This window comes from Herpailurus yagouaroundi, unplaced genomic scaffold (assembly GCF_014898765.1).
Source record: "Herpailurus yagouaroundi ecotype Mexico unplaced genomic scaffold, PumYag 180, whole genome shotgun sequence".
Taxonomy (NCBI): domain Eukaryota; kingdom Metazoa; phylum Chordata; class Mammalia; order Carnivora; family Felidae; genus Herpailurus; species Herpailurus yagouaroundi.
In genome coordinates, this window is record NW_024412411.1 from 3,322,309 (window position 1) to 3,344,315 (window position 22,007).

General features: G+C 38.0%; 1 protein-coding gene across 2 annotated transcripts in view; it reads right to left on the reverse strand.

The window, feature by feature from the left end:
- Window positions 1-4,362: 4,362 nt before the first annotated feature.
- The window catches only part of RAB6A (RAB6A, member RAS oncogene family), an 85,942-nt gene continuing 68,297 nt past the window's right edge, over window positions 4,363-22,007 (reverse strand). For both annotated transcript variants that reach the window (XM_040489291.1, XM_040489290.1), the window contains exons 7-8: window positions 8,136-8,202; window positions 4,363-6,426 (exon numbers count right to left, since the gene is read on the reverse strand). In XM_040489291.1, coding sequence (XP_040345225.1) covers window positions 6,362-6,426; window positions 8,136-8,202 — 132 coding nt within the window. In that variant the 3' untranslated portion in view covers window positions 4,363-6,361. The remainder of the gene's footprint in view (window positions 6,427-8,135; window positions 8,203-22,007) is intronic.

Sequence of the window (22,007 nt, forward strand, 5' to 3'; positions counted from 1 at the left end):
ACCCCATTTAAAAATGGGCAAATGACTTCAATAGACATTTCTCTAAATAAATTATATAAACAGCCAGTAAGCAAGATGTTTAACATTACTAGTCATTAGGGAAATGCAGATCAAAATCACCATGAGACAGGTACCACTATACACCCACAAGGATGGCTATTATCAGAAACATCAGAACATAAAAAGTGTTGATGAAGATGTGTAAAAATTGGAACCCTCATATAGTCATTGCTGCTGGGAATGTAAAATGGTGCAGCTGCTGTGGAAAGCAGTTTGGTATTTCCTCAAAACGTTAATATAGTTAAACAGAATTGTAAGATCCAGCAATTCTACTCCCAGGTATACACTAAAAAGAACTGAAAACGGATTCAAACAGGTACTTATACACCAATTTTCTTGGCAGCATTATTTTAAATAGCCATGGGGCGCCTTGGTGGCTCAGTTGGTTTAACATCCAACTCTTGATTTTGGCTCAGGTCATAATCCCAGGGTCTGGGATCGAGTCCTCTGTCAGGCTCCATGCTATTCATAGAGCCTGCTTAAGATTTTCTCTCCCTCTCTCTCCCCCCTTCTCCCCTGCTCACACACTCTTTCTCTCAAAAAATAAAATAAATAAAAATTGAAAATGCTAGGCTTATAAAAAAATAAAACGTAAAATAGCCAGGGGCGCCTGGGTGGCTCAGTCTGTTAAACGTCCAACTTCAGTCAGGATCTCACGGTTTGTGAGTTCAAGCCCCATGTAGGGCTCTGTGCTGACACTTCAGAGCCTGGAGCCTGCTTTGGATTCTGTGTCTCCCTCTTCCTCTGCCCCTCCCCCATTTACCCTGTCTCTCTCAAAAATAAATAAACATTAAAAAAATAAAATAGCCAAAAGGTGGGAACAATCCAAGTGTCCACCAACAGATGAATGAGTAAACAAAATGTGGTATATACATAACTTGGGCTTTTATTCAGCCATGAAAAGGAATAAAAGTCTGATACAAGCTACAACATGGGTGGACACTAGGACAAATATTGTATAATTCCACTTACACAGTTATCTAGAATAGGCAAATTTAGAGACAGAAAGCAGAATGGAAAAACTGAGAGTTGTTAAAATAGTTTGCATTCCAGGGGCTCCTGGGTGGCTCAGTCGGTTAAGTGTCTGACTTCAGCTCAGTTAATGATCTCACGGTTCCTGGGTTCAAGTCCTGCGTCAGGCTCTGTGCTGACAGCTCAGAGCCTAGAGCCTGCTTCAGGTTCTGTGTCTCCCTCTCTCTTTGCCCCTCCCTTGCTGACAATTATCTCTCTCTCTCTCAAAAATAAACATTAAAAATTTTTTTACTAACATTTTACATAAAACATAAAATATGTACTCTTTTTTTTTCAACTTTTTTCAATTAGGCTATATTGAGATTTATCTATATTGTAGGTATCAAGTTTATTCTGCTTCACTGCATACTATATTACATAGTATGCATGTTTCATAATTTATTTATACAGTATATTCACCTCTTGATGGTCATTTGGGTTGTTTCCAGTTCTTGGACATGTAAAGCTATGAATATTTGTGTGCAAGTCTTCATATAGACACATGGCTTTCATTTCTTGTGAGTAAATACTTGAGCATGAAATGGCTAAGTTAAATAAATGTATGTTTAACTTCTTTAGGAACTGCCAGTTTTTCCAAAATCTCAGACTACAGTGTATGAGAGTTCCAATTGCTCTTCATCTCCACCTACACTTGATATGGTGTCTTTTAAAGTTTTAGCCTAATATGTGTGTAGTGGTGTCTCGCTGTGGTTTTAATTTGCATTTCCCCAGTGACTAATGATGTCAAGCATTTTTCATGTCTTTTTTTTTTTTTTTTTTTTTGCCATTTATAGATCTTCTTTGGTGAAGTGTCTGGTCAAATCTTTCACCTTTTTATTGGCTTGCTTTCCTATTAAGAGAGTTCTTCATATATTCTGAATACTGGTCCTTTATGAAGCATGAATGAAATTCACAAGTATATTCTGTCTGTGGCTTTTTATTCAATTCCTTGCAGTCTGTTTTACTGAGGACCTCGGTTCCTCACTGGCTGCTGGTTGGAGGCTGCTGCCAGCTCCTTACAAAGTGGGCCTCTCCATAGGAGCTCATAACAAACAGACTGCTGCACAGAGGCAAATGAGAGGAGTCAGAGAGATTGGCAAAAGTATTTTTCATAATCTAATCTTCAAAGTGGTATCTTATCACTTTTGCTGTATTCTGTTCCTTAGAAGCAACTTACCAGGTCCAGTCTATACTTAGAGGAAAAGGATCCTACAAAGGCATGAATACCAGGAGGCAGCAATCAGGAACTATTTTAGAAGCTGCATTCTATGCAGATGCTTATCATAAATACTGTCTTCATTTTCAGTACTTTAGTTCTTGCTTTTTTAGCTTTCTGGAATTGCTACTAGAAGTTGCTATGTGTACTATTACCCTCTTAATCTTTTCTATTTCTTTGCTTTCTAGTGAAGGAGTTCCTCAATTCAGTGTTCTCACTAATCAGTGGGATGCAGTGTATGTACCATTTATCTAATGTGTTCCTTACTTCAACTATTTTTCACACTTAATAGTTGTATTTGGTTATTTTATGATTCTTGCTCCATATTGCTAGTATCTCCACTCTTCAATATTTATCACACCATTTTAGTCTTTTTGAGTATTTCTACTCCAGATGGTATTCACTTTTTCTAAACTTACTTACTTACTTATTTATTTATTTATTTATTTTTAAGACAGAAAGAGGGAGTGTGAATGGGGTAGGGGCAGAGAGAGGGGACAGAGGATCTGAAGCAGGCTCTGCACTGACAGCAGAGAGCCTGACATGGGGCTCAAACTCACGAACCGTGAGATCATGACCTGAGCTGAAGGCAGATGCTTCACCCTCCTGACTCACCCAGGCACCCCAGTATTCACTTTTTCTTTTGAGGCAGTTTCAGGTATCCAACTACTCTGGCTTGTGGCTCCAAATTCTCCTGGGGGTATGTGTTACAAGTCTGGGAAGGTATACTGGGCAAAGGACAAAGACCAGAATGTCGTGTTTAAGAAGGGGAGGAGACAAACTGTGGGACAGAGTTCCAGGAACCACAAGACCATACATGTAGCTGCTCCCATTCAGTAACATCCCACTAAACCACACTTTATTTCAGAGTCTTACCTTTAAACTAGTTTAGGAAGAAGCAGCTTTGCAGGGGGCAGTCACCTAGATTACAGCTCATTAACGCAAGTTTTAAAAGGGAAAGGCTAGAGGGGCGCCTGGGTGGCGCAGTCGGTTAAGCATCCGACTTCAGCCAGGTCACGATCTCGCGCTCCGTGAGTTCGAGCCCCGCGTCGGGCTCTGGGCTGATGGCTCAGACCCTGGAGCCTGTTTCCGATTCTGTGCCTCCCTCTCTCTCTGCCCCTCCCCCGTTCATGCTCTGTCTCTCTCTGTCCCCAAAATAAATAAACGTTGAAAAAAAAAATTTTTTTAAAAAAAAAGGGAAAGGCTAGAGAGTGAGTGAAAGGCCTAAGGCAGGCAGGTCATTCTCCACCTATTTTCAACAACTCCTCACTTAGTTTACACTGCCCTGATATTACCCCTGTGGACACCTGTACCCGTAGTCTGGCCTGTAGCCTCCCTTTCTGTAGTAAGGGAAATAGCTATCATTTGTGCCAAGGCAAGGGCCAGCTCTCTTTTCTGTAAAGGGCCAGACAGTAAATAGTTTTGGCTTTTGGGGCCATTCTGTCACAACTACTCAACCCCACCTTTGCAGTGAATTCCAAAAAAAATTTAATTTAAAAACAGGTAGCAGGCTGGATGTGGTGGGAGGGCAGGAGTTTGCTGTCCCTGTCCCTAGGCAAAGGTGGGGTTAGGAGGAGGCAAAAGCAGAATGTAAATTACTTTTCTTAATATATTATTGCCTCTACCAGTGGCCCTGTCTTTCAAGTTGTAGCCACTCATCCCCACTTGTAACAGCTGAAAAGTCTTCTGACTCCCTAGGGGTTTCTTAGTGCTGTTTTTTTATTTTTCTGGATTTCAAGTTCCCTTTATAATTCTAAGGAGGAAGTAAGAAATTCATACTAACTTACTACCTTGGCAGGAATAGAAACCAAGTCAATAGTTGTTTTTGTTTGTGTTTTATTTATATATTTTTGGCAGCAAAATTGTTTATTAAAAAAAAAAAATCTAGACTATGAACACACTTCACTGCTTCAGTTGAAGAACCCCAGGCCAAATAAAAAGACCGATATTAAAAAGCAGCATAACTGATTACTGTTTTAAAGATACATAAAAAGAATCATACACTACAGTGTAGGAAGACAATCACCCCCATGTCAGAAATCACAACTTCTTCTAAATAAAGAATATGACCCATCTGCCATATTGAATTGATATTTATTTCAGGACATGCCATGTCAAAATAAAAACAAAAGAGTCAACCCTTGCCTTTAACAATAATATTGTATTATAAAAGCACTTTACAACTCCATCCCATCTTTGAGTATAAGTTACTGGTATGTGGGCTAATGATTATCTGAAAGCATTTCTCTATTCAGACCCATAATCCAAGTGCTCTCTGAATATTACAAGGTGACAATAAGTGGGAACTGGAGAAGGAAGAGGAAAGAGAGGGGAATAAGGTTCCCAGTTAAGGGTTTTGTTGCAATGAGGGGATGAGGAAGTATGAAGATATTTTTTGTTGTCTTTTCATCTTTATACTGTGTTAAGTAATGCTTACAACGTAAATTCAGCAGGCTTTTCCTGAGCTGTAACTCAGAAATTTTCGTCCTGCAAATAATGTATTTACAAATGTGTTTATTAACTTACACAGCAATCTCACAATAACTAGTAAAGATTAAAATGGTGCACTCCTAGTATATTTGTTTACAGTGTTTTAAGGGAAATATATATTGCCATGGTGATGAAGCTCTAAATAGATCAGACAAAACATCTAAAAACTGAAAGTAGTTTAAAAAAAAAGGCAAAGAAATAAATATCAACAAAGAAAAAAGATTAATTGTAGCTTAAATATAAAACTAAATCACTAGTTAATTAACCAAACTATACAGATCTAATAAAAAGCAAAACCAGCCTGAAAAACCCAACATTAAAAAAAAATGCTAAAAAATAAGGCATAAATCTGCATAATATTAAGTTTTACTTCCATTCTCTCCTTTCCCTCTTCTATGTATGCTTTTCCAGATCTGCCACTAGGGGCTTATAAGAAACCTGTTTCCATTTTCAATTTGACCTCAAATGTCCTGAGCAAAGTATTTGCTATTCTGTTGAGGATTCTTTTGTTGTTAAGCTTTAGATATCATTGTTTCTACAATGATAGCTTTAGATATCATTGTTTATTGTAGTTTTGATCACGGTACCAAGTTTAAATTCTTCCGCTGGTTCTTCTTAAAAGAATTTGATTTCTGTAGTGCCTGGCCTGCATAGCATTTTTTGAAACAAAGAAAAACCCTAGAGAAATCTATTGCTTACAAAAGTTTTCTTCTTTTTTTAAACAAACAGAATAACTCTATGTTGAGAATTTTAAAATCCTGGGAGAAATAGTTCACTGGGAGAATTCAGTATTAAAAACATGTTCTGAAGCACTGTTAACTCTTCTCTCCCAGGGACTAACATGTGAAAGGGTCATTTGTTTTGGTCTGAAATACATTTTATGTTCATTTAATTTGTAAGTACTCACTGTGTTCATTAGGACTCATTTTGAAGATGCATCAGAACCCTTTTCTTATTCAAGCACTGCCTACCATGATAGTTGAGTTTTGACCTCAAATAAAGTCTAAGTAATTTATATCAGCGCTCAAGAATAATTTTGGACATCTTGGCCCAAGGGCTAGAGCAAGTGGTATCACTAAATTTGAAGGATAACTCCATTGGGCTTGGTCTAACTCCTGCTTTGTCATACCTCATTTGTTTTGAGGGAGAGATGGTAAGAATAGGGAATGCAATAAGGGAAAGGTGAGAAAAGCAGAGAGAGATCAAGTAGGTAGGCAAGTGCTGCTGTGAACAATTGCTCCTTAACCTAGCCACAGACTGTTGGAATTTCCATCATTTTGAAGTACGTTATCCTAACATTGAAAAGGAAACAAAAATTGAGAAAACGTATCTAATTTTTAAAGTTATCACTGGAATATGTTGGAATCATTTGGCTTTTTGTAAAATATAAATAATGAAGACACTGACTTTTTTGTGCTTGTGAAGCTAATAGATCATCTCCACGAGACAGGCAGCAATGATGAATTGCAATACGTTATTACTGAAGGGAAAAGGTTCAAGCCAATATTCACACTGCAGTCAATGAAAGAGTAAGGGGGCCAAAGCAGTGAGCTTCTGAAGAAAAGTTGAAGATGCCATGGAAGATTAGCAGGAACAGCCTCCTTCACTGACTGGTTGCTCCTGAGGCTTTTCCAGTTTTATGTCAATCACTGAAACAAAAGTTAAGGAGCTATAAATGGGAAGGTACAACTCCAATTCTGCTGAACACTGACATCTCTTGCAAGCTCCTTCCATTCCTACTGGCTTCAGAACTGATACAGCCATTATTTTTGAGTATAGCTAGCTCACTATAACGAGATGCTCAAAGGGAATAAACTTGTTTATATCTACTATATGCAACAAGGGTCAGAATAAAGTTAAGCCCTATTCATGAGAATTTGTTTTAAGGAAATTATAGGAGCAAGAAACCATGTAAAGATTATGTTCCATATGAGATTATCTGAAACTCTGAAAATAGCTTACAAAAGAGTTCAGGGAGAGAATTTAATAAATAATGGGACTTCAACTCCATAGAACACATTATGCTATTAGAAGTAATAAAGGCTTAGGGGCACCTGGATGGCTCAGTCAGTTAAGCATCTGACTTTTTTTTTTTTTCAACGTTTATTTATTTTGGGGACAGAGAGAGACAGAGCATGAACGGGGGAGGGGCAGAGAGAGAGGGAGACACAGAATCGGAAACAGGCTCCAGGCTCTGAGCCATCAGCCCAGAGCCTGACGCGGGACTCGAACTCACGGAGCGCGAGATCGTGACCTGGCTGAAGTCGGACGCTTAACCGACTGCGCCACCCAGGCGCCCCAAGCATCCGACTCTTGATTTTAGCTCAGGTCATGATCTCACGGTTCATTAGAGTAGATCAAGTCCCATGCCAGGCTCCATTGCTGATAGTAGAGCCTTCTTGGGATTCTCTCTCTCTCTCTCTCTCTCTCTCTCTCTCTCTCTCTCTCTCTCCCCCTTCCCCACTTGTGCACACTCTTTCTCAAAATAAATAAACTTTAAAAAAAAAAAAACAACCTTAAAAAAATAAAGGCTTAGAAAACATAAAACATCTAGCAGTGGGAAAAGCTGAACACAAAGTGCTATGAATTCTATGGCTTAATAAAAATGCATATGGAAAAACGCTAAATATAAAACAATTAAAATATTAAGATTCAAAATCCTTTGAAATAACTATTATTACATGTACTTCATTATGTCCTGTTTCTGAAAGCAGAGGCCACAATAACACTCAAGACTGAATTATTTCTTGCCTGTGCCAAGCAGAAAGCTCAAGAAAAAGCAAGGGAGGAAAACATGATATATACTGTAGGGAAAAAGCCCAGAGCCAATGGGACTCAAAATTAAGAGGCAGAGGGCGGTGATTCTAAGTTTCCTGCTCATTAAAAAGCAAGTAAACAAACACAAACCCTCTCACTGATTAATTGCAGTGAGAAGCGGGCTACAAAGGATGCCCTTGAACCACCAGATCTCATGTGCTACAGAAAACCTTGGAGCTTCAGGGTCCCTAGGTGGCTCAGTCACTTAGGCATCTTGACTTCGACTCAGGTCATGATCTCACAGTTCGTGGGTTTGAGCCCTGCATCAGGCTCTAGGCTGACAGTTCACAGCCTGTAGCCTCCTTCAGATTCTGTGTCTCCCTCTCTGCCCCTCCTTTGCTCGCTTGCTCTCTCTCTCAAAAAATAATAAAATGTTAAAAAATGTTAAAAAGAAAAAAAAAAAAGAAAATCTTGGAGCTTCTACATTCCTAAGTCATCAATTCCTGGTTGTAAAAGGTGATGGCATATTCCTTAGCCAACCAAGAGGAGCTCTAAAGACTAATGTTAACAATAAAATTTTCTGATGAAACAAAAAGGATACTGTCTTCTCTGCTTCTGTCCTGTGTGCTTTCCATTCCAGGCAAAGCTGCTGCAACACGTCGGAAGAGCTGTGGAAGAAAGAAATGTGATAATTGGAAGGGAAAATTTAGCAAATGGTATCATGTGAAAGTGGATGATCACTGGATGGTGAATTAAAAGATATGGCTTCTGGGTTATTTCTCATTTAGACCTTAGCATAATGAAAACATATAAAAATGTCTATTTATTCTATAAATGAGTACTATGTGCAGTATGCCACATACAAAGAGGTACAAAAATATGATCCTTACTTTCCAACTGGTGATATCAGACATGAACAAAGAGCTAAGAAGCAAGCAGCAAAAATGTCATTTGAGTCATAAAAACAAACTTCTATAACAACTCCGAGAAAGGATAGATTGCTCATTTAGGAAAACTGGATAGTGGTATTCCTGTCTTTTATAAAGGGTTAGCTTCTAAAACCAGTGAATATATAGTAAAAGTCTAGTCAAAATTACCCTGGATAATTCCTTAGGAAAGCACTATGTTAGAGACTAACATACCACCTCTCATATCCAACACAGACGGCTTTTCTTCATCACTAGAAAAAGCACCAGTGGAAGTGGTTGGCTTGTGTCTGAGGTATGATGTTATGAAAAATCTCTTCAAAAGAATCACACTCAAGCCAATGAGGTGGTCCCTTTGAGAGACATGTGGGAACAACAGATTCATACCTCCTATCATATGCCCAATACTAGGCATCAACTCATTGGGTAGAATGGCAGGTGAAACTGCCTGATTATTTCATTCTTTTTGGGGTTTTTTTTTGGTACGCAGTGTAAAATTCCTAGAAGTTAAATACGCATGTGATATAACTCCCTTGTACAAAATACCTGCTTGTTTGAGTCATTGTCTCAGGTTCTTTGAGGACATAGAAATGAACAAAATGTAGTTTTTTAATTCAAGGAGCTCACAGTCTAGTGAAAGAGATAGATGCAAACAATTCTTTATGTCACAATGTGATAAGTGCTATAAACCAATGAAGTACAGGGAAACTTGAGTGGCTCAGTCAGTGCGTCTTTTATTTTTTTAATGTTTATTTATTTTGCGGAGAGAGCATGTGTGTACAGAGAGGGGAACAAAGGATCCAAAGGGAGCTCTGTGCTGACAGCAGGTAGCATAGAGAGCCCGATGTGGGGCTCGAACTCAAGAATCCCAAGATCATGACCTGGGCTGAAGTCTGATGCTTAACTGACTAAACTACCCAGGTGCTCCAAGCGTCTGACTCTTGATTTCAGCTAGGGTCATGATCTCCCGGTTCACAAGCCCACATTGGGATCCACACTGACAGTGTGAAGCCCGCTTGAGATTCTTGCTCTCTTCCTCATTTTCTGCCCCTCCCCCATTTGTGGGCGCGCATGCGCATGCTCTCTCTCTCTCAAAAAAAAAAAAAAAAAGGGGGGGGCGCCTGGGTGGCTCAGTCGGTTGAGCGTCTGACTTCAGCTCAGGTCACAATCTCACGGTTTGTGAGTTCGAGCCCCGCGTCAGGCTCTAGGCTGATGGCTCAGAGCCTGGAGCCTGCTTCGCATTCTGTGTCTCCCTCTCTCTCTGCCCCTCCCCCATTCATGCTCTGTCTCTCTCTGTCTCAAAAATAAATAAACATTAAAAAAAAATTAAAAAAAAAACACAAAAAACCAAGGAAGTACAAAATGGTATGAGAACACAGATATAAGAAAAGAAGGCTCTGGGGCGCCTGGGTTGCTCAGTCGGTTGAGCATTCGACTTCCGCTTGGGTCATGATCTCACAGTTTGTGGGTTTGGGCCCCGCATCGGGCTCTGTGATAGCTCAGAGCCTGGAGCCTGCTTCAGGTTCTGTGTCTCCCTCTCTCTCTGCTCCTCCTCTGTTAGTGCTCTGTATCTGTCTCTCAAAAATGAATAAGAATATTAAAAAACATTAAAAAAAAATAAAAAAAGAAGGCCCGTCTCAGGATACTGGGAAAAATCTTTAGGTGGTAACATTTCGGTTGGGATTTAAAGGCAGTTAAAAGTTTTTATTGGCCAGAGTGCCTAGGTGGCTCAGTTGGTTGAGTGTCTGACTCTTGATTTTGGTTCAGGTCATGATCCCAGGGCTGTGGCACTTGGCTCTGCATGGGGCTCCATGCTAAGCATGCAGCCTGCTTAAGATCCTCTCTCCCTCTGCCCCTCTCCCTTGCCCTCTCTTTAAAAAAAAAAAAAAAAAAAAAAAAAAAAAAAAAAAAAATCACTTGGTTGTATTTCACTATGCCAAGTACTCAGAGTTTAAGTGTTCCACAAATGTTGCTGAATTAAAGTGAGAAGGAACAGAAACAATAGAAGGCCAGCAAAGGGATGAAAGACTGGAACTCTAATCTGTTTAGGGAAAGGAATACAGAAAAGGACAAAATTTTCATCTGTAGGCAACAGTCTGGTGGGATAGGATTAGGGAAGACTTGAGAAAAAGTATAATTGTTTTGGTTCTTTAAGGTTTAGTGGCATTTTAGAGATGTACTAAAGTAAGGGCTAGCCTCAATATTCCCCCTTGTGCCTGAATCTACTGAAATCAGAAATGTGGGGACTATACATTATGGCTACACAGCTAAGTGTGAAAATCACTGAGGCCAAGACTGAATATCACCATTATAGAATGAATTTCCAGGATGCACAGTTTGATCTAGCACCACATTTGTCTGCTGCTAGACAATCAAATCCCTGAACCATGTTCAGAGAAAAGCACAAGGTATATTCAAGAGTATTTAGGTAGTCCAGACTGGCTACAGCACAGAATATATAAAAGGATTAGAAAGAAGCTGTATATATTAAAGACCAGACTAAGAACGTTCTGGTAAGCATATTAACTTTGTCCTGCAGGTAAAAGTAGGCACTAAAAACTGCAGTTTGCATAAGGAATTTTATCAGGGGTTCTATTTATTTTACTATGGCTACAAAGATCTACAAAGCACATATTGAAAGTGAAAGGGAGGAATGGCAAAACCCTAAAAGCTAAAAGGTGAAGTGCAAAGTTTATATTGTGGGCAGGCCACTTAGGGGACAGGTCTTTTTTCTGTTCCTCAGTTTTCTCATCCATAAAATGGGCTTAAAATAATAGTATACTTAACTGACTAGATTATTGTGGAAATTAAGGGAAATCATTAGGTAAATTGCTGAGAACCAATATGTTATACAGAAAATCTATAATAAACAGTAGCTCCATTTCTACTAGAGACTAGCCTAGCCCTGTGGGCTAGGGAAACAAAATTTTTCCACATTATGAAATCTGGCAGTGAATTCTAGGACTACAGCAAAACACTAACAGGTGTAAAATTCTGCTTTAAGAAGCTATTTAAAACTGGTGGGAAAGGTGTGGGAGTTGGGAAAGACCTTCTGAAAATACCAGGGCAGAAATGAAATGTTCTTACTTAGGAATATCTAGAAATCTTTCCTAAGATCTCATAGTTCGCTTCTGACATGAAATATTTATTAAACTGTTTATGTGTTCAAAATGTACAACATTTTCAGCTCTTAAGAATGTCAAAGTTTATTACAGGCTAGCTTAAAAATGGATTTTTTGCGGGGGATGCCTGGGTGGCTCAGTCAGTTAAGGGTCCGACTTCAGCTCAGGTCATGATCTTGGAGTTTGCAAATTCGAGTCCTGCATCAAGCTCTCGACTGTCAGTGTGGAGCCTGCTTTGGATCCTCTGTACTCCTTCTCTCTGCCCCTCCCCAACTTGTGTACATGTTCTCTCTCAAAAATAAACAAACATTAAAAAAAATCATTTAAAAAATGGATTTTTTTTGTGTGTGGAGGAAACATTGGGAAGATTTATTTACTTTCTGTGAAAATGGAATAAAATGGTTTTTAAGTTTTGATGCTTAAAAAAAAAAGTACGTATCTAATGAGGTCTTTCAGAGAGGGTATTATTATATTCTTACCTGTCTACCTATTCTCATAATATAACACAGTTTTTAATGTGTTTCTAGAAAGAGTATAAAATTTGAGCCAAGAAACTATACTAACTTCTCCGTTATTATAGCTTTGTGTCCTCGAGGATATTAATTTCTCTAATCCTTAGATTCTTTCTAATAAAAACGGGGCTACAGTTGTGACGTTAAACTTATTATTATTATACCTTTGAAAATAATTAGAAAAAAGTTATGTTAGGAATTTCCTTGAAAGGTTATGTGTGAAATCATTCCCTCTAGACCAGTGATTCTTGATACCTACCATGCATCAGAATTACCTGGGAAACTAAAAACAAAACCAGATGTTTGGGTCCTACCGCCAAAAATAGATTTAACTAATTTGGGGTTGGACTGGGCCCTTACCATTCATTAAAAGATCTCTGGATGATTCTAATGTGCAGCAATGGTTAAAGACCAATGCTGTAATACTAATTTGTAAGGAGTGTGAAGTAATCATCAAATAAAGCAAGAAAGAAGCTAATACTGAGTGGCTACTTTGTAGAATCTTCATGTTTTCTCATTTTAATATCTTCCTATGAGGAACATATTAGTGTCCTCATTTTATAGAAATCTAAGGCTGAAGAAAGAATTTACAATAACCAAATAAAATAGCAGAGCCAAGACTCCGAAATTCATATTTTTTTCTACTACCTTATGTTTCCTAGTATAAATAGAAGTCTCTTCTATATGGAAAAGCATTGTGGAAAGGCCTGTGTGAAGAAACAGCTAACAATCCTGAGTAAGAGGAGTTTGCTTTGTGAAATACTATTATTACACACAAATCACAGACATAAAAACTTAATCCATTTTCAAGGACTTAAAGTTTTTAGGGGTGCCCAGATGGCTCAGTCAGTTAAGCATTTGACTTAGGCTCAGGTCATGATCTCGCAGTCTGTGAGTTTGAGCCCCATATCAGGCTCTGCTGACAGCTCAGAGCCTGGAGCCTGCTTCAGATTCTGTGTCTCCCTCTCTCTCTGCCCCTCCCCTGCTCACTCTTGCTCAAAAATAAATAAACAGTAAAAAAAATTTTTTTTAATTTATCTATAGTTTTAACCAGTGTATTTGAAAATTTTAGTGTTCCCTCAAAATATTTCAATTAGATTAAAAGAATTGATGCCATTAACCTAAACTCAACTCAGGACATCTTTAAAATGAGCCAAGAAAAAGCTTTTTACAAAAGCAAAGTTCTATCCTTACAGAAACATATGTAAGACAGGAATGAAAAAAACCTTAGAGGATTAAGTTGTCTTAAATAATCATTAAAGGAAAATCAATTTTTTAAATGTCAATGATATGCTAACAGAGCTCTTGCTTTATTAGGAATCACAGATGACTAAGCATGGGGCCTTCCTTGATCATCCTATCTGTATGTGATCTTATTCATTTCTTCAACAAATACACCTCCTTGTGCCAGAACTGATTTTACATCTCAATAATTACTGTGGATCTTACTGTCTCTGTAGCATTGGCTAGGCATTTATCATGTACTACTTACCCTTTACTATATAGTTTTCATGAGAATGTGACTCTTCTCAACTGTATCATAAGTTTTTTAGAAATCAAGAATCATATTTTACGTAACTTTAAGTTCTCCAAGGAACCTACGATGGTCTTACATACTGTAGGTAATTGATACTTGTGGTTTAAGGTCTGATCAAGAACTAAGGCAGACATAGAATAGACTGGTATAGAAAATACACTATCCCTACCAATGCTTAAAGTAAGGTAAATATAATTTACACACACACGTGTATGTGCGCAACCCCCCTGTACACATGCAAGCTTGTGATCTGTTAGCACTGATGCACATCAGCTATCACTAATTTTTCACGAAGTCCTTACTTTCTTTCATATAAGATGTTTTTCTTCTGACAAGCATTGATGAGTTTAGAAGTTAAAGATCAAGAAGTATTTCTGTTCTTTTCCCATTTCCCAGTACTGTAAAATTATAGAATATAATAAGAAAGGTGACACCCACACACTTAATACTCTACTAAAAGAATGTACTAATTCTCAGATGAAAAGTCAGGTGAAGCCTTAAATAATTACTTTCTCATTACCATTTCCTTCAGCAATTTAAACACCATACCACTTTCATAAAAGAAAGCAATATTACTGCATTTTAAAAAACAGAAAAAAGAGGGATAAAATTTTTTTCATAGACTATCTTTTTATGAAATAAAATTGAATACAATGAAAAATATTACTTAAATATCTTATATAATACAAATGATTATGTGAGGTATTATTAGTTATTATAGTTCTAGCCCTGATAGTATTTTTATTAAAAAAAAAAAAACAACAACTATGACAATATTCTTTAAGACATAAATAGGATCTTAGAGTTGAATGCTTAAACCAGGTTAAAGAGCAAAGGGCTGGGGCACATGGGTGACTCAAGTCAGTTAAGTGGCCAACTTTGGCCCAGAGCATGATCTCACAGTTCCTAAGTTTGAACCCCACATCGGGCTCTGTGCTGGCAGCTCGGAGCCTCGAGCCTGCTTCGGATTCTGTGTATCCCTCTCTCTGCCCTTCCGCCACTCACGTGCTCTGTCAAAAATAAACATTAAAAAAAAAAAAAAAAAGAGCAAGTCTTATGCACAGAAGAGCAGTACTGTGCAGGAATAAATTTGCTTTATTTTAAGCCAGAATTCACAGGCATTAAGGCCCAATCACTTGAACCATGGTCAGACACTAATGATGCATTAATAAAATCTCTCCCAGAATTATTTATAAATTTTTTAAATTTATGAGAGAGAGAGACAGAGCACAAGTGGGGGAGGGGTAGAGAGGGAGGGAGAAAGGCAGAGAAAGAGAGAAACAGAATCTGAAGTAGGCTCCAGGCTCTGAGCTGTCAGCACAGAGCCTGACACAGGGCTCGAACTCACAAACCATGAGATCATGAGCTGAGCTGAAGTTGGACACTTAACCAACTGAACCACCCAGGTGCCCAAATTATTTAAAAAGTAAATGGAGCAACAGAGAAAGCCCATTTTCAGCTTTTATTATGCATATTATAATCCAGTATATAAGGGAGTAGGGAGAAGGAATCCAATTAGCAGATGAGCAGAAAGCTAGAAAACATCTCTGTGCATGGAAAATACAACCAGATGGTACCTTTAATACTGATAAACATATCCTCTATATGGTAAGACTATTACGTACCTTCCTGTGAAAACACATGATGATTTTGTCAAAATCAGTACAATGCACAAACATCAAAAGTAATTGTGCTTTTGAAAACATATACGGCTGAACAAACACACACAATGCTTACTTAACAGGCATGTAAGACTGTGATCCCTAGTGTTTTCCAAGATAGTGACTGAACTGTGAAATTTACCTGGTGAATTTCTGACCACCAGGACCAATTCTGAGTTGTGACTGCCCCACAACAAAAACTCAGGAGTCTGAGATTATTTCTTCATAATAATTTCTGCCAATATGTGTTACTTATTGAATATATAATTTAAGTAATAAATCTATTTATTTTGTTATTAGATAACATACAGAATTCAGGAATAAACTAGCTTTCCATGTTAAAAAAACAAAACAAAACTAAGCATGTACATGCTAAATAGTTGTTACATTGATCAGATATATTAAGTTTTACCCCCATAAATTTAATATTAACTCCAGTTTTGGTAATAGCAGTCTAGCTTGTATAGGACTAACACTCTTGCAGATAGCAATTATTAACTCTGGAGAAACTATAAAAAAAAAACAACTATTTAAAGGTTCTTAAGAGCAACAAAAAGCAGATACGAATTAGGGGGAATTCAATCCTGGGAAGAAGGGAACTCACATTCACTGGGTAGGATCCATGTTTATACAGGTTTTCCCAAGAGCTATTCCTACTGGGCCTGTACAAAATGGGGTGGTGAGAGCTCATGCAGAAAACTAGAATTTTAAAGGTCTGAGGTGCCAGTGGACTGCTAGTGTGGCTGGACTGAGAAAGGAAATAACAAAAAGGAACAAGCCAAGAGGAGGAACCCTAAAGTCTACATATAAATTTCCTGCAGATCTCAGTTGACTCTTTAATGGTACATATGTAGGAGAGACTACAAGGAGTCCATCTGAAAACAACAGCTAGAAGGCAGGAAGAAATGAGCAGACTTTAGTTACTGCCTGCTTCAGGGATAAAGTTTAGAGTCTGAATCCCACAAAAACAGAAAAAGCTTGATAAATACTACAGGCTTTCTACAGATCCATCAAAGCAAAACATAACATTAAGATCCCACAAGTTCAAGGTGATCAGTCAGCAATATAAAACACTGCCATATAAAACTCAGCATTTTGCAGAGAAAAGTAACAGAAAGCAGAGTCTCTATGTATTATACACAATGCTGAGCATACGACCAAAACTTATTACACACATAAAGAAACAGGACAATTTAACCTAAAGGCAAGAGAAAAACTGCCAGTAGAAACAGACTCAGAGATGACTCATATGTTGGATTAGACAATAATTTCAAAGCAACTACTATAGGTATGTTCAAGGACTTGAAGGTAACAATGCCACAATTATCAAACATTGGGGTATTCCAAAAGAGATATGGAAACATAAAGAAATAAAGGACAAATCTATGACTGAGTACGGTATCTGAAACAATAAATTCACTGGATGGACTCAATAGCAGTTTGGATACGGAAGAAAAGGATTGGTGAACTTGAAGACACATCAAGAATATTATCCAATCTGAAAGAGTAAAAACAGGATAAAAACAATGAGCAAAAGCCTCAGTGACCAGTGGGATAATATGTCTCTCAAGCCATTTAACAGATGTGCCATTGGAATTCCAGAAGAAGAGGAAAGAAGAAAATGGAGGAAAAATACTTAAAAATGACATATTACCTATAGAATTATTCTTAAAATGGCCTTTTAGTCTAAGTGAAAGCTGAGCAAATTCATCACCAGGAGACCTTAATAAAAAACAGTAAGGTTGGGGTGCCTGAGTTGGTTAAGCATCTGACTTCGGCTCAGGTCATGATCTCATGGTTCATGGGTTTGAGTCCCATGTCGGGCTCTGTGCTGACAGCTCAGAGCTTGGAGCCTCCTTTGAATTCTGTATCTCCTTCTCTCTCTCTGCCCCTCCCCTGCTTGTGCTCTGTCTCTCAAAAATAAATGTTAAAAAAAAAAAGAAAACCCACAAAAACCATAAGGTTAAGTTTCCTTGATTTTGGCTCAGGTATGAACTCATGGATTATGACATCAATCCCCATGCTGGGCTCTGAAATGGCAGTGTAGAGCCTGCATGGGATTCTCTCTCCCTCTCTCTCTGCCCCTCCACTCACACTCTCTCTCTCAAAATAAATAAATAAACATTAAAAGAAAAAACAGTAAAGACAGTTATATATGCTAAAGGAAAGTGATACCAGGTGAAATTTCTATCTGTAAGAAGGAATGAGGAGCACTAGAAATGGTAAATATATGGGTAAACAGAAAAAGCTGTCCTTTTCTTCTCTTAATTACTGTTTATTTATTTAAAAATTTTTTAGGGGCGCCTGGGTGGCTCAGTCAGTTGAGCGTCCGACTTCAGCTCAGGTCATGATCTCACAGCCTGTGAGTTCGAGCCCCGCATCGGGCTCTGTGCTGACAGCTCAGAGCCTGGAGCTTGCTTCAGATTCTGTCTCCCTCACTCTCTGCCCCTCCCCCTCTCATGCTCTGTCTCTATCTCAAAAATAAATAAACATTAAAAAAATTAAAAAATTTTTAGCGTTTTTATTTATTTTTGAGAGACATAGAGACACAGAGCTCAAGAGGGGGAGGGACAGAGAGAGAGAGGGAGACGCAGAATCCCAAGCAGGCTCCATGCTCTGAGTGGTTACCACAGAGCCTGATGCATGGCTGGAACCTACAAACTGTGAGATCATGACCTGAGCTGAAGTCAGACACTTAACCAACAGAGCCACCTAGATGCCCCTCTTAATTATCGTTTAAAGCAAAAATTAAGACATTTATTATGGGGGCCATGATGTATGTAAATATAAAATGTGTGGCAAGAATAACACAAAGGATAGGTGCATAGGTGCAAAGGATGAAATGGTATATACCCTCTAGTATAATCCCTAATGCAACCACTAAAAAAAAGTTATGAAAGGTTTAGCTAAAAATAAAGAGGAATTAAATTACAATATAAAAATATTTGATTAAACTAAAAATGACAGAGGGGCAAGTAGATAACAAAGAGCAAATGACAAACATAAACCCAACTATTTATTAAATCTAAATAAGCCAAATACTCCAATTAAGAAGTAGAGATTTTTCAGACTGGATTTTTTAAAAAAGTGAGATGCAGCTATATGCCATTTAAAAGCAATCCACTTTACAAGGAAAAAGATATACCAAGCAAACAATAGCAATAAGAGAGCTAGTGTGGCTATATTAAGATCAGATAAAAAAATTGGAGACAAGGGAGTATTATTAGAGATAAAGAGGAACATTTGTGAAGACTTAAAAAGTTAAAGCATTAGGAAGACAATAATAATCCTAAATATGTATGCACTGAATAACAGAACTTCAAAATACATGAAATAAAAGCTGACAGAACTAAGTGGCAAAACAGGCAAATACAAATGTTGTACATTTAATACCTCGCCCTTCAGTAACTGATAGAACTACAGACAAAAATTAGTAAACTCTTCAAGATTTGAACAATGCTATCAACCATCTTGATATAACTGAGATCTAAAAACATTATACCTGACAACTGTACAGAAACATTATTTTCCAGTATACATGGAACCTTCACCAAGACAGGCCATATGGTAGGCCATAATACAAATATCAATAAATTATGAATGACTGAAATGTTACATAGTATATTCTCTGACCACAACAGAATTAAATCAGAAGCTGGAATAGTATAAGTATCTAGAAATGCTTCAAATTTTTGCAAATTAAATAACATATTTCTGTATCTTCACTGATGTAGTCATTACATCCACATATACACTTATCAAAATTCATCTAATTGTAAACTTAAGATATGTGTATTTCACTGTATACAAGTGTTTAGCTCAATAAAAAAATTAATGGGAAAAAAGTTCAATATATGTTTACCTGAATTCAAAGAAACTCAAGATGTAGGAGTATCTACATCTAAGTTGCAGTCAAAATACTGAATGAAGGACAATTTCTCATGTAACCTAGATTCTCTACACTTGTCCAGTCTATGAAAATTCTTAAGACAGAGTCAAGCTCATTAAATAGATCTTTTTCTTATGGCATAACATGGCAGCTCTAAGCATCTGTTAAAAAAATACAGCATATTATTCTCTTATTCAATGAACATTTATTGAGTTCATTATGGTGGGAGGCAGAATTGACAAGAAAACTTCTATATTAAAAGTAAGGAGTGCTACTTCAATTATTAGGAAAGGCATTAAATCTAAATTTGATTATGTCTGAACTGACTTTTTAAATTACAAATAGCAGGTAGAGAAGAAATAGTATTTTACAGAGGGACAGTAACATACAATGGCAATATGGGAACACAGTAAACCCAGGAGACTTTGAGCAGTGTAGTATGGGTATATAGTGGCCAAATATCAAGGTAGCAATGTATATGGGGGCCAAGATTTTGAATAGCAGGGCATAGCATACTAAGGACTTTGCTTAAAATTCAGGATAAAATTCATAAGTAACCTGTTCAAATGTGTACTTAAAAAAAATTTTTTTTTATGTTTATTTATTTCTGAGACAGAGAGAGACAGAGCATGAGTGGGGGAGGGGCAGAGAGAGAGGGAGATACAGAATCAGAAGCAGGCTCCAAGCTCTAAGCCGTCAGCACAGAGCCTGACACAGGGCTCGAACTCACAAACCATGAGATCATGACCAGAGCCAAAGTCGGTCGCTCAACCGACTGCGCCACCCAGGCGCCCCTCAAATGTGTATTTAAAAACGAAGACCAGGGGCGCCTGGGTGGCACAGTCGGTTAAGCGTCCGACTTCAGCCAGGTCACGATCTCGCGCTCCGTGAGTTCGAGCCCCGCGTCAGGCTCTGGGCTGATGGCTCAGAGCCTGGAGCCTGTTTCCGATTCTGTGTCTCCCTCTCTCTCTGCCCCACCCCTGTTCATGCTCTGTCTCTCTCTGTCCCAAAAATAAATAAAAAAAACGTTGAAAAAAAAATTGAAAAAAAATTAAAAAAAAAAACAAAAAAAACCCAAAAAACGAAGACCGTGATAGCAGGATGGAGAGTAATCTCAAGTGGGGCAAGACTGAAGGCAGATGTCAGTTAATAAGCTATGGCAGCAGGCAAGGCAATAGACAACAGGGCCTTAATACAGGAGAATCAACAAGAGTAGGTATCTAAATGACTGCTTATAAGACTTGAATACAAATGAGTCAAAAGAAATGAGTTTCACAGGTTTGTTCTCCTACTGCATGGAGGCACATTTTGGCACCGGGATATGTATTTAATTCCTTATTTTGGCTGTATACAAGACAGGGCCTTTTAAGTGTGGGAAATCTGTCTTTTGTATCTAGCAAGGGTTAGAGAATCAATATTTGTCCTATCAAAATGAGTAATTTGACATACCTGCTGAACCATCTCCATGGCTTAACAGATCTTCTTACAAAGTATAGTTTGCATGAGAAACTTCTTGAAATTCGTGTTAAAAATGTAGATTTTTTTTTTAATTTTTTTTTTTCAACGTTTATTTTTGGGACAGAGAGCGACAGAGCATGAACGGGGGAGGGGCAGAGAGAGAGGGAGACACAGAATCGGAAACAGGCTCCAGGCTCTGAGCCATCCGCCCAGAGCCCGACGCGGGGCTCGAACTCACGGACTGCGAGATCGTGACCTGGCTGAAGTCGGACGCTTAACCGACTGCGCCACCCAGGTGCCCCAAAAATGTAGATTTTTAGGGCACTATCCTAGACTTACTGAATCAATATGCAGAAGTTGTGCCCCAGGAACCTGTTATTTTATATAGGTTTCCAGGAAACTACTATCCACATTAAAGTTTAAGACCATTAAGCAATTCTTTAATGGTAGGAGATCTTCCTGGGGACAATGTGCCATTCTAAAAACCTCTGTACTTTCTTACCTTTGTTTGGATATCAGGTATTCTACTCTCTACCAAAGATAATAGGATGGAGGAAAAACACATTCCTAATCTCAACAGTATGCTATATGAGTTTCAAAAACATCTGTCTTAGGGAAAACTTGTCACTAAGGTTTTTTCCCCTACTGCCAACGTTTCCAAAGGCATGATAAACATTAGATCTGCAAAATAGGCACTGAACTCCAGCCACACAAAGTTTACTGCCCAAAGTCAGGAGTAAGTAGATTTGACTTAGGCTTTATTTTTAAAAAAATCTGAATATTTCAGGGCTGCCTGGGTGGCTCAGTTGGTTAAGCATCTCACTCACTGCTGAATTTGGCTCAGGTCATGATCTCATGGTTTGTGAGTTTGAACCCCACATAGTGCTCTGTGCTGACAGTGCGGAGCCTCCTTGGGATTCCTCTTTCCTTCTCCCTCTGGCCCTCCCCTGCCTTCACTCTCTCTCTCTCTCTCTCTCAAAATAAATAAAATTAAAAAAAAATTTTTTTTAATATTTCCATATGGCCAATATATTAAGTGATATCAAAGGATATGTTTTTTGACTTTTAAACTTCGGGGTAGTTTGTGAGTGCAACCACAAGAAAAAAAAAACATTTCTTCCATTTCTAGTCATTTAAATAATTAACACTTTAAATGATACCCTATTTGTTTAGTTTTAAGGTCCTTTATAAAAACGAATTCAAGGAAAAGACAACCCATTATAATGAGATGTATTTTTTAGCTAAAATTTAAAATCAACCAGTAATTTTCCCACATGACAGAAATATACTCCATATGATTAATCACTGACAAAGGGGAAGATCTGAACCTATTATTTAAATGTGCTTATTAACGTAAGATTTAAATTC